General features: G+C 46.7%; 2 protein-coding genes across 7 annotated transcripts in view; one reads left to right on the forward strand and one right to left on the reverse strand.

The window, feature by feature from the left end:
* The window catches only part of LOC110512929 (sister chromatid cohesion protein PDS5 homolog A-like), a 98,163-nt gene extending 92,986 nt beyond the window's left edge, over positions 1 to 5,177 (reverse strand). For 2 of the 6 annotated variants that reach the window (XM_036934432.1, XM_036934426.1), the window contains exons 1-2: positions 5,020 to 5,177; positions 3,865 to 4,018 (exon numbers count right to left, since the gene is read on the reverse strand). In XM_036934432.1, the coding sequence (XP_036790327.1) occupies positions 3,865 to 3,978 (114 nt within the window). In that variant the 5' untranslated portion in view covers positions 3,979 to 4,018; positions 5,020 to 5,177. The other 4 variants (XM_036934427.1, XM_036934430.1, XM_036934429.1 and 1 more) reach the window with 4 other exon arrangements.
* Positions 5,178 to 5,852: 675 nt separating this feature from the next.
* LOC110519305 (NEDD4-binding protein 2) overlaps positions 5,853 to 13,571 on the forward strand; it is a 50,179-nt gene continuing 42,460 nt past the window's right edge. The window contains exons 1-2 of the mRNA XM_036989420.1: positions 5,853 to 6,305; positions 11,843 to 12,950. Of these exons, the coding sequence (XP_036845315.1) occupies positions 6,005 to 6,305; positions 11,843 to 12,950 (1,409 nt within the window). The 5' untranslated portion in view covers positions 5,853 to 6,004. The remainder of the gene's footprint in view (positions 6,306 to 11,842; positions 12,951 to 13,571) is intronic.

Below are 13,571 nucleotides of genomic sequence, written 5' to 3' on the forward strand. Positions count from 1 at the left end.
CTGTGTTTTTATATAGTCAGAACCCATACCCAGCGCTAGCTAGCTAGCTGTGTTTTTATATAGTCAGAACCCATACCCAGCGCTAACTAGCTAGCTGTGTTTTTATATAGTCAGAACCCATACCCAGCGCTAGCTAGCTAGCTAGCTAGCTGTGTTTATATATATAGTCAGAACCCATACCCAGCGCTAGCTAGCCGGCCAACCGGGTTTTTTTAACGAAAGTCGGTCATGCGTTAGGGTTTAGTCGTCGTTGTAAATAAAAATGTGTTCTTAACTGACTTGTTAAATAAAACAAACGATAGATAGACTGTATAAAGTAGTTGTCTTCTGAGAAGTGTGTTGAGGTTCTGGTCAGTAGTAGTAGTAGTACCACTATATAGGGAATAGGGCTCTGGTCTATAGTAGTACCACTATATAGGGAATAGGGCTCTGGTCTAAAGTAGTACCACTATATAGGGAATAGGGCTCTGGTCAAAAGTAGTGTACTATATAGGGAATAGGGCTCTGGTCTATAGTAGTACCACTATTTAGGGAATAGGGCTCTGGTCTAAAGTAGTGCACTATATAGGGAATAGGGTGCTTTTTGACCTAGACCCAGGAAGAAGAAGCTGCAGCTGTGCAGTACCTGGTTCACAGTCCGGTTGCCATAGTGACAGGAAGGAGCTTGAACATTGGAGATGACCTGGCATCTCTCGTCATGGACGGCTGTTCTCGTGCTCTATGTATCTATCTATTCTTCTACAAAACAGGATATTATCTATTTTCATTTAACGAGGCAATTAAGAACAAATTCTCATTTAGAATGACGGCCTACCAAAAGGACTCCTTGTGGAGATGGGGGCTGGGATTAAACATTAAAAATAACATATAAATATAGGACAAAACACACATCACGGCAAGAGACATCACAACATAACATAAAGAGACCGAAGACGACAACATAGCAAGGCAGCAACACATGACAACAACACGGTAGCAACACAACAACATGGTAGCAACACAACATGACAACATGGTAGCACCACAACATGACGACAACATGGTAGCACCACAACATGACAACAACATGGTAGCAACACAAGATGGTAGCAACACATGACAACATCAACACGGTCGCAACACAGCATGGTAGCAACACAGCATGACAACAACATGGTAGCAACACAACATGACAACATGGTAGCAACACAACATGGTAGCAACACAACATGACAACATGGTAGCAACACAAAATGACAACAACATGGTAGCAACACAACAACATGGTAGCAACACAACATGACAACAACATGGTAGCAACACAACATGACAACATGGTAGCAACTCAACATGACAACATCAACACGGTCGCAACACAGCATGACAACAACATGGTAGCAACACAACAACATGGTAGCAACAAAACATGACAACAACATGGTAGCAACACAACATGACAACATGGTAGCAACTCAACATGACAACAACATGGTAGCAACACAACATGGTAGCAACACATGACAACATCAACATGGTAGCAACACAGCATGACAACAACATGGTAGCAACACAACATGACAACATGGTAGCAACACAACAACAGCATGGTAGCAACACAACATGACAACACGGTAGCAACACATGACAACATAAACATGGTAGCAACACAACATGGTAGCAACACAACATGACAACAACATGGTAGCAACACAACATGGTAGCATCACAACACAGGGTACAAACATTATTGGGCACAGACAACAGCACAAAGAAGGTAGAGACAACGATAAATCAAACAAAACAGCCACAACTGTCAGTAAGACTGTCCAAACGGCTCCCATGCACAGACACAGCTCATTTAAAAATCTGTGTAAGGGGGTTACTATAGTTTAGCTCAGTGCTTGGACTTGGACTGAAATAGGTTCTGTTTAGGTACTGGCCCAGTTCTGTTTATATTTAGTTGCAGGAGCTACACAATACTTTGGATCTAATATTCTATACGAGTAACAGGAACTCAAGCAGTAGAACATGTGAGGTGCCGGTTCTCAGTTCCGATGAGCTCCTGCCCAAGTCAGGGTAGAAGCATTTTTAAACTGTCTGTTGGCCCCCTGCGTGCCTGCCTGTCTGTTGGCCCTCCGCGTGCCTGCCTGTCTGTTGGCCCTCCGCGTGCCTGCCTGCCTGTCTGTTGGTCCTCCGCGTGCCTGCCTGCCTGTTGGCCCTCCGCGTGCCTGCCTGTCTGTTGGCCCTCCGCGTGCCTGCCTGTCTGTTGGCCCTCCGCGTGCCTGCCTGTCTGTTGGCCCTCCGCGTGCCTGCCTGTCTGTTGGCCCTCCGCGTGCCTGCCTGTCTGTTGGCCCTCCGCGTGCCTGCCTGCCTGTCTGTTGGTCCTCCGCGTGCCTGCCTGCCTGTTGGCCCTCCGCGTGCCTGCCTGTCTGTTGGCCCTCCGCGTGCCTGCCTGTCTGTTGGCCCTCCGCGTGCCTGCCTGTCTGTTGGCCCTCCGCGTGCCTGCCTGTCTGTTGGCCCTCCGCGTGCCTGCCTGTCTGTTGGCCCTCCGCGTGCCTGCCTGTCTGTTGGCCCTCCGCGTGCCTGCCTGTCTGTTGGCCCTCCGCGTGCCTGCCTGCCTGTTGGCCCTCCGCGTGCCTGCCTGCCTGTTGGCCCTCCGCGTGCCTGCCTGCCTGTCTGTCTGTTGGCCCTCCGCGTGCCTGCCTGCCTGTCTGTTGGCCCGCCGCGTGCCTGCCTGCCTGTCTGTCTGTTGGCCCTCCGCGTGCCTGCCTGCCTGTCTGTCTGTTGGCCCTCCGCGTGCCTGCCTGCCTGTCTGTCTGTTGGCCCTCCGCGTGCCTGCCTGCCTGTCTGTCTGTTGGCCCTCCGCGTGCCTGCCTGTCTGTTGGCCTGCCGCGTGCCTGCCTGCCTGTTGGCCCTCCGCGTGCCTGCCTGCCTGTTGGCCCTCCGCGTGCCTGCCTGCCTGTCTGTCTGTTGGCCCTCCGCGTGCCTGCCTGCCTGTCTGTTGGCCCTCCGCGTGCCTGCCTGCCTGTCTGTCTGTTGGCCCTCCGCGTGCCTGCCTGCCTGTCTGTCTGTTGGCCCTCCGCGTGCCTGCCTGCCTGTCTGTCTGTTGGCCCTCCGCGTGCCTGCCTGCCTGTCTGTCTGTTGGCCCTCCGCGTGCCTGCCTGCCTGTCTGTCTGTTGGCCCTCCGCGTGCCTGCCTGCCTGTCTGTTGGCCCTCCGCGTGCCTGCCTGCCTGTCTGTTGGCCCTCTGCGTGCCTGCCTGCCTGTCTGTTGGCCCTCTGCCTGCCTGTCTATCCTCCGCAGAACAAAAAACAGCAGCAGCATCACAGCAGACACACAGAGAGGTGGTCGGTCCCCCCACCCCTTCTATTCATGACATCATACCGCAGGTACACAAGGCAGATCTCCTACTCGTGCATGACGTCATACACAACGACATTATAAAGAACACTGACGTCACGGTGTTCTAGATCTATGACCGTGGTCCGGTACCATGACAACGTCACCTATTACACCTCTGGCTTCCCAGCAGAGTAGCAACGTTATTGAAAAAAACAAAACAATTCCCCTGACCATAGATAGCTACCGTCTCTGAAAAAGCTATGTTTGTTTTTACCTCCATCTCAGTCTCTCTCTCCCTGCCTATACTAGAGCACGACTTAACTCGGCTATAGCAGGTGTCTTTCATGTTTACAGAGTTTGGGCGTTATTGGTAATCGGCCAGTGTGCTGGACATTGATGTAGTGAGTCTGAAGAGATAGCTACAGTATGTTTACAGTGAGAAACAACCCCCAAACTCACTAGGTCTCTGCAAACCACCTGAACACATCCTAGCTCAGTCAGTCTTGGCAGATGGCCATGGGGGGTTTGGTTTTAACCGACTAACCTTCAGCCGTTTCACCACCTCATCGTTGCTTATCTTCTCCGTGATTTCCTTCACTCCGGGCGGGTAGGTGATCTTGCTGTCCCCCGCCGGTTTCTGCTGCTGCGGGAACTCCATGCTTGTCGTCGTTTTAATCCACACAGTCCTCTACTGGCCTCTATAGGCCAGAAAACAAAACACAAATCAACACAGCCATTCTACCGCACTTCTCAACAAAACATCGTTTTTAAACACTGTTTTGTGCTTCTGATTATTATTTATGCGATAGACTGCGAGGGGAATAGGCGCGCGTCAGTCGACTAGGGGGAAATGTCTCCCTGAATGAAGTTGTTTTTTTTGTATAATTAAAAATTGTAAAAAAATCCTGGCTGTGCTAGTTAGCATGTTAGCTAACCAGCGCGATATCCGCTCTGCAATCGCATGTTCTTACATCAAGATTAACGTTAAATGTTTTGTAGCCAACAGTTTGGTTTGCGTTTTCAAATACAATATATATACCATTACACCTGTGTGTATGTTGAACCAGTCCGACAAATCAAATTAATATCTATAAAAAATAAACATACTACTATTGCAGGATGAGTTGCGATGCTAGCTAGCTAGCTAGCCATGGTAGTTGGTTCACAAGACCCGCACTGTGTATGCTAAGCTAAGCTAACCAGCTAGCATTTTTAGCAATGTTAGCGTTGTTAGCATCGTTAGCATTGTTAGCATCGTTAGCCTAGGCCTCAAACTACTCACAGAGAACACCATCACATTTGCACATCACTGTTGTTACCAAAAGAGACAGAAATTAAATTCACGAATAATAGTTATTCTCAAGACCTCTTTCTGCGAACGACTTCCTGTCATGTTTAGCGTTTAGAAGTAAAAAACAACTTTATTTGTCCAGGAAAATAAAGATAAATCAACTTCGTTATGTTTGTTTCAACTTCAAGCTCTCTCTGTCTCTGTCTCTCTCTTCACATCGTTTCCTTACAGTGGCGCTTACTTCTCTTGGTTGTAAAAAATGCAATCGTCGCCCTCCCTCTCCAACATCACAATTATCACAAAAGAAAGCTTTTTGTACACATACAACTACGAGCCAAAAATATCTGCAAACAGTAGCCGCGGTCCACCAAAAATAAACCCAACATGTAATTCCTGTATGATATTTACCTCACCAATGAGCGGGTTTAATTCATGAGGTTGTGTGTGTGTTTTTAGTTTCGGCACAAAGCTCCGTGTCTCCAGTCTCAGCAGCCAGTCTCAGCAGTTTGAATGTCCCCTCTGTGGACGCTGGGTGGACGGCGCCGTCCTCGGTCTGACCAGGGTACTGCAACACACCTCATCAAGCGGGACTCGGAAAAACCAAACTCCAACTTCCCCCTTCTTCTTCTTTTTTCTTAGATTGCAGGAACATAAAAAGCCGACAGGAGATGCTGATCCCAGGTCAGTATTTAGAAGCTCCCTGAATGGATAGGGGTTGAAGTTGTGGAGGGGAAAACTGATTCTAGGTTTGTGCATGACCGGAATATAATTTATGAGGTTTGTAAAGGAGTTTTCAATACTGTTCCAAATAAATTAGAATAGCAGACAGGGCACTTATATTATGCCAGTGTACCAAAGTTGCAGATATTAATAAATGTAAAAGACAAGGATTTAACACCATTGTAAATACAACCCATATTTATGCTTATTAATTTTCCCTTTTGTACTTCAACCATTTATACATTGTAACAACACTGTATATATATATATATATAATATGACATTTTACATGTCTTTATTCTTTTGGAACTTCTGTGAGTGTAATGTTTACTGTTCATTTTTATTGTTTATTTCACTTTTGTATATTATCTACCTCACTTACTTTTGGCATGCCAATAAAGGCCCTTGAATTGAAATGGATTTAAATGAACAACAACATAACGACAACATCTTGTTGATTTGGCAGGATTTCCCCGTGGTCTTATTTCTCTCTCTCTCTCCAGTATCTATCAGGACGAACTGTAGTTGACCAACCCAGCCGCTTGGTGCGCTGCTGTTGTTTCAGCCCAGCTTCCTCAAACCAGCTTCTTCCGTTGTTTTTAACATGGCCACAACACCACGCTAGTCAGATACTTATCTAAGACAACTGTTTTTAAACATTAGCACACTGAGAATGCCAAGGAAAAAGAAAAACGGCCATAGCCCGGCCAGAGTACCCGGGTTGTCAAACGACAACGACAACTACTACCGAACACCGGGAACGAGTGACGGCGCTCCGCTGTCGAGAAGTGAATTCAACACCGGGACTAACTCTCACGACTACGGCGGTACTGATATGCTCGTTTCGACAAACTCAGGAGGCATCTCGGCTACTTCTCAGGACAAGGACGAGATCGTGAGGACCATGAAGGAGATGTTTTGCCACCTGGATCCGGAAGTTCTTTACATTGTGTTGGCCGAGTGTGACTTCAGAGGTAAATGACTCTTGACTGACACTATGGCAAGTTGAACGAACGTAGCTAGTTGTGACAAAGTTTTTAGATCGATATTAAGTATGTACCTAACGTGATTGGTTGGGTGCGTTGTTGCAACAGCAATGCTGGTCCCTTTGACCGATATTTCCCATAGTGATCATATGATTGATTATGTTGATCAACGTTATGTCAGACGTTATGTGACGTCACCTCTCTCCCACACATCCTTGCTCCTCCACTTACACCCGACACTCAATCTAAACCACAAAATGTTTTTCTTAGTTTTATTTATTTTTTACATAAGATGAATAACTACAGTCAAAAAAAGCATCCAGGCTAACAATTGACTTTCCTATTTTGTGAATAGGATAACTCCGCGTTAGCGTGTATTTCAATGTCGTGTGTGCTGACTGTGCGATCATGTTGTTGCATAATCCCCTGGTGTCACGAGGTGACTGTAGTTCAACAGGACATATTGGGACTACAGTACATATTGGGACTACAGTTCAACAGTACATATTGGGACTGCAGTTCAACAGTACATATTGAGACTACAGTTCAACAGTACATATTGGGACTACAGTTCAACAGTACATATTGAGACTACAGTTCAACAGTACATATTGGGACTACAGTACATATTGGGACTACAGTTCAACAGTACATATTGAGACTACAGTTCAACAGTACATATTGGGACTACAGTTCAACAGTACATATTGAGACTACAGTTCAACAGTACATATTGGGACTACAGTACATATTGGGACTACAGTTCAACAGTACATATTGGGACTACAGTTCAACAGTACATATTGGGACTACAGTACATATTGGGACTACAGTTCAACAGTACATATTGGGACTACAGTACATATTGGGACTACAGTTCAACAGTACATATTGAGACTACAGTTCAACAGTACATATTGGGACTACAGTTCAACAGTACATATTGGGACTACAGTACATATTGGGACTACAGTTCAACAGTACATATTGGGACTACAGTACATATTGGGACTGCAGTTCAACAGTACATATTGAGACTACAGTTCAACAGTACATATTGGGACTACAGTACATATTGGGACTGCAGTTCAACAGTACATATTGAGACTACAGTTCAACAGTACATATTGGGACTACAGTTCAACAGTACATATTGGGACTGTAGTTCAACAGTACATATTGGGACTACAGTTCAACAGTACATATTGGGACTACAGTACATATTGGGACTACAGTTCAACAGTACATATTGGGACTACAGTTCAACAGTACATATTGGGACTACAGTACATATTGGGACTGTAGTTCAACAGTACATATTGGGACTACAGTTCAACAGTACATATTGGGACTACAGTACATATTGGGACTGTAGTTCAACAGTACATATTGGGACTACAGTACATATTGGGACTGTAGTTCAACAGTACATATTGGGACTACAGTACATATTGGGACTACAGTTCAACAGTACATATTGGGACTACAGTTCAACAGTACATATTGAGACTACAGTACATATTGGGACTACAGTACATATTGGGACTACAGTTCAACAGTACATATTGGGACTACAGTACATATTGGGACTACAGTTCAACAGTACATATTGAGACTACAGTACATATTGGGACTACAGTTCAACAGTACATATTGGGACTACAGTACATATTGGGACTACAGTACATATTGGGACTACAGTTCAACAGTACATATTGGGACTACAGTACATATTGGGACTACAGTTCAACAGTACATATTGGGACTACAGTACATATTGGGACTACAGTTCAACAGTACATATTGGGACTACAGTACAACAGTACATATTGGGACTACAGTTCAACAGTACATATTGGGACTGCAGTTCAACAGTACATATTGGGACTACAGTACATATTGGGACTACAGTTCAACAGTACATATTGGGACTACAGTTCAACAGTACATATTGGGACTACAGTACATATTGGGACTACAGTTCAACAGTACATATTGGGACTACAGTTCAACAGTACATATTGGGACTACAGTACATATTGGGACTACAGTTCAACAGTACATATTGGGACTACAGTACATATTGGGACTACAGTTCAACAGTACATATTGGGACTACAGTACATATTGGGACTACAGTACAACAGTACATATTGGGACTACAGTACATATTGGGACTACAGTTCAACAGTACATATTGGGACTACAGTTCAACAGTACATATTGGGACTACAGTTCAACAGTACATATTGGGACTACAGTACAACAGTACATATTGGGACTACAGTACATATTGGGACTACAGTTCAACAGTACATATTGGGACTACAGTTCAACAGTACATATTGGGACTACAGTACATATTGGGACTACAGTTCAACAGTACATATTGGGACTACAGTACATATTGGGACTACAGTTCAACAGTACATATTGGGACTACAGTTCAACAGTACATATTGGGACTACAGTACATATTGGGACTACAGTTCAACAGGACATATTGGGACTACAGTACATATTGGGACTACAGTACATATTGAGACTACAGTTCAACAGGACATATTGGGACTACAGTTCAACAGTACATATTGAGACTACAGTACATATTGGGACTACAGTACATATTGAGACTACAGTTCAACAGTACATATTGGGACTACAGTTCAACAGTACATATTGAGACTACAGTTCAACAGTACATATTGGGACTACAGTTCAACAGTACATATTGGGACTACAGTTCAACAGTACATATTGGGACTACAGTACATATTGGGACTACAGTTCAACAGTACATATTGGGACTACAGTTCAACAGTACATATTGAGACTACAGTACAACAGTTCATATTGGGACTACAGTTCAACAGTACATATTGGGACTACAGTACATATTGGGACTACAGTTCAACAGTACATATTGGGACTACAGTGCATATTGGGACTACAGTTCAACAGTACATATTGGGACTACAGTTCAACAGTACATATTGGGACTACAGTACATATTGGGACTACAGTTCAACAGTACATATTGAGACTACAGTACATATTGGGACTACAGTTCAACAGTACATATTGGGACTACAGTTCAACAGTACATATTGAGACTACAGTACATATTGGGACTACAGTACATATTGAGACTACAGTTCAACAGTACATATTGGGACTACAGTTCAACAGTACATATTGGGACTACAGTACATATTGAGACTACAGTTCAACAGGACATATTGGGACTACAGTTCAACAGTACATATTGGGACTTAAACTTAGTAAGCATTTACATGTGTGTACAGTCGTGGCCAAAAGTTGAGACACAAACATTCATTTTCACAAAGTCTGCTGCCTCAGTTTGTATGATGGCAATTTGCATATACTCCAGAATGTTATGAAGAGTGATCAGATGAATTGCAATTCATTGCAAAGTCCATCTTTGCCATGCAAATGAACTGAATCCCCCCCAAAAATTCCACTGCATTTCAGCCCTGCCACAAAAGGACCAGCTGACATCATGTCAGTGGTTCTCTCGTTAACACAGGTGTGAGTGTTGACGAGGACAAGGCTGGAGATCACTCTGTCATGCTGATTGAGTGCAAATAACAGACTGGAAGCTTCAAAAGGAGGGTGGTGCGTGGAATCATTTTTCTTCCTCTGTCAACCATGGTTACCTGCAAGGAAACACGTGCCGTCGTCAAAAAGGGCTTCACAGGCAAGGATATTGCTGCCAGTAAGATTGCACCAAAATCAACCATTTATCGGATCATCAAGAACTTCAAGGAGAGCGGTTCAATTGTTGTGAAGAACGCTTCAGGGCGCCCAAGAAAGTCCAGCAAGCGCCAGGACCGTCTCCTAAAGTTGATTAGGCAGCAGGCAGGTGTTTGTGCATCTGCATGCACAGTGAGGCGAATACTTTTGGAGGATGGCCTGGTGTCAAGAAGGGCTGTAAAGAAGCCACTTCTCTCCAGGAAAAACATCAGGGACAGACTGATATTCTGCAAAAGGTACAGGGATTGGACTGCTGAGGACTGGGGTAAAGTCATTTTCTCTGATGAATCCCCTTTCTGATTGTTTGGGGCATCCGGAAAAAAGCTTGTCCGGAGAAGACAAGGTGAGCGCTACCATCAGTCCTGTGTCATGCCAACAGTAAAGCATCCTGAGACCATTCATGTGTGGGGGTTGCTTCTCAGCCAAGGGAGTGGGCTCACTCACAATGTTGCCTAAGAACACAGCCACGAATAAAGAACGGTACCAACACATCCTCCGAGAGCAACTTCTCCCAACCATCCAGGAACAGTTTGGTGACGAAACAATGCCTTTTCCAGCATGATGGAGCACCTTGCTATAAGGCAAACGTGATAACTAAGTGGCTCGGGGAACAAAACATCAATATTTTGGGTCCATGGCCAGGAAACCCCCCAGACATTAATCCCCATTGAGAACTGGTGGTCAATCCTCAAGAGGCGGGTGGACAAACAAAACCCCACAAATTCTGATAAACTCCAAGCATTGATTATGTAAGAATGGGCTTCCATCAGTCAGGATGTGGCCCAGAAGTTAATTGACATCATGCCAGGGAGGATTGCAGAGGTCTTGAAAAAGAAGGGTCAACACTGTAAATATTGACTCTTTGCATCAACTTCATGTAATTGTCAATAAAAGCCTTTGACACTTATGAAATGCTTGTAATTATACTTCAGTATTCCATAGTAACATCTGACAAAAATATCTAAAGACACTGAGGCAGCAGACTTTGTGGAAATTAATATTTGTGTAATTCTCAAAACTTTTTGCCACAACTGTACATGTCACACAGCTAAAGAGTTCATTTAACCAACTGCTCCCTTCCTCTCTCTCTCCTACCATCTCCCCTTCTCTCTCTCTCCTACCACCTCTCTCTCCTACCACCTCTCTCTCTCCTACCACCTCTCTCTCTCCTACCATCTCCCCCTCTCTCTCTCTCCTACCCCCACTCTCTCTCTCCTACCACCTCTCTCTCTCCTACCACCTCTCTCTCTCTCCTACCACCTCTCTCTCTCTCCTACCACCTCTCTCTCTCTCCTACCATCTCCCCTTCTCTCTCTCCTACCACCTCTCTCTCTCCTACCATCTCCCCTTCTCTCTCTCTCCTACCACCTCTCTCTCTCCTACCATCTCCCCTTCTCTCTCTCTCCTACCACCTCTCTCTCTCTCCTACCACCTCTCTCTCTCTCCTACCATCTCTCTCTCTCTCTCCTACCACCTCTACCACCTCTCTCTCTCCTACCACCTCTCTCTCTCCTACCATCTCCCCTTCTCTCTCTCTCCTACCACCTCTCTCTCTCTCCTACCACCTCTCTCTCTCTCCTACCATCTCCCCCTCTCTCTCCTACCACCTCTCTCTCTCTCTTACCACCTCTCTCTCTCTCTCTCTCTCTCTTACCACCTCTCTCTCTCTCTTACCACCTCTCTCTCTCTCTCTCTCTCTCTCTCTTATCACCTCTCTCTCTCTCTCTCTCCTTCCATGTCTCTTCCTGTAGTTGAGAATGCGATGGATTCTCTCCTGGAGCTGTCTGTAGCAGCTGAGCGTGTTGGCCCCCTCCCTCCCCTCCTCTCCGGGTTCGAGCTTACCGCAGCTCTCCTCAGCCCCCAACACAACTCCTCCAAACCAGACCTTCACCCCCGCCCGCCTACGGGGGAGTCCGCTGTCCCCCTCTCCCCTCCCCGACGGGCACCTCCTCTCCTCAGCGAAGATAACCAGGACCTGACCACTGACTTGACAGAAGAGTTTGATGTTCTGATTGACCGTGAGCTGGAGAATCTTACCATACAGCAGGAAGCTGGAGAGAGGGACCACGGTGATCTTCACTCCTCCTCCTCTTCCGTCTCTTCCCTCTCCTTGCTCGTTCAGCCCCCGGGCGCCCAGCAGCAGGCCCTGCCACAGCCGCTCCAGTCCGGCCCAAGAGCCTCAGCCTCCACGAGGGGGCTCCCAGGGGATCAGCCATGCCCAGACAGGGTGTTCTCAGCTGGGCAGGCTAGCGGACCTCACTCCCCTGTCTCTGACCTGAGCCTCAACTTCTCGGGAGGAGCAGCCGGTTACCGGCGGCAACGGTCATTACTGGACTTCGGCCATCTGACTTCATCGCCATCCGAGACGGACAGAATTAAACCCAGCCTGCTTTTGGACCCGGGGGCCGCCGATCGCCCCTCTGCATTCCAGGCATACAGGAAACTGGACCAGTTCACTGTTCGTCCAGAGGGTGAGCGGACCGTACCACCAGGCGACGTAGTAAGGGGGGCGAGGACGAAGACTGGCGTCGCAGGAGAAGAGCGACTCGCCAACCCGTCGTTCTGGAATACTCGAGCGCCGGAGTTCCAACCGCATGCCCGCGGAAATCAGCCAACGGGGCCGGCATTTATCGTCCCTGTGGCGCTAAGCCCCTCCTCCTGGCACACCCGAGCCACACCCGCCTCCCACTGGTTGGCCCAGGGCCCTTTCGGTCAAGCCCCTACCGTCCCCAGGTCTTGGACAGGGGGTGTGTCTGCTGGCCCCAGAGCACCCCTCCAACATGGTAGGCTCCGTCTGGAGGGGCGTGTCCTAGTGCTGCTACGGGGAGCTCCTGGGTCGGGCAAGTCCACCCTGGCCCGGTAAGGGGACGTGTTAGGTGTGTGTATAGGGGGTGGGCGGGGTATTGGATGGGTGTGTGTGTGTGTGTGTGTGTGTTTACAATAATGTTAACCACACTCACCAATAATCGTGTGTGCTTGCATGCGTGTGTTATCCCTGTGTGTGTGTGTTATCCCTGTGTGTGTGTGTGTGTGTGTGTGTGTTATCCCTGTGTGTGTGTGTTATCCCTGTGTGTGTGTGTGTGTGTGTGTGTGTTATCCCTGTGTGTGTGTGTGTGCGTTATCCCTGTGTGCGTGTGTGTGTTATCCCTGTGTGTGTTATCTCTGTGTGTGTGTGTGTGTGTGTTATCTCTGTGTGTGTTATCTCTGTGTGTGTTATCCCTGTGTCTGTGTGTGTGTGTGTGTGTGTGTGTGTGTTATCTCTGTGTGTGTGTGTGTGTTATCTCTGTGTGTGTGTGTGTGTTATCTGTGTGTGTGTGTGTGTGTGTTATCCCTGTGTGTGTGTTATCCCTGTGTGTGTGTGTGTGCGTGCGCGTGTGTGTGTTATCTCTGTGTGTGTGTGTGTGTGTTATCCCTGTGTGTGTGTGTGCGTGCGCGTGTGTGTGTTATCCCTGTGTGTGTGTGTGTGTTATCTCTGTGTGT

The sequence above is a fragment of the Oncorhynchus mykiss genome, chromosome 10 (genome assembly GCF_013265735.2).
Source record: "Oncorhynchus mykiss isolate Arlee chromosome 10, USDA_OmykA_1.1, whole genome shotgun sequence".
Taxonomy (NCBI): domain Eukaryota; kingdom Metazoa; phylum Chordata; class Actinopteri; order Salmoniformes; family Salmonidae; genus Oncorhynchus; species Oncorhynchus mykiss.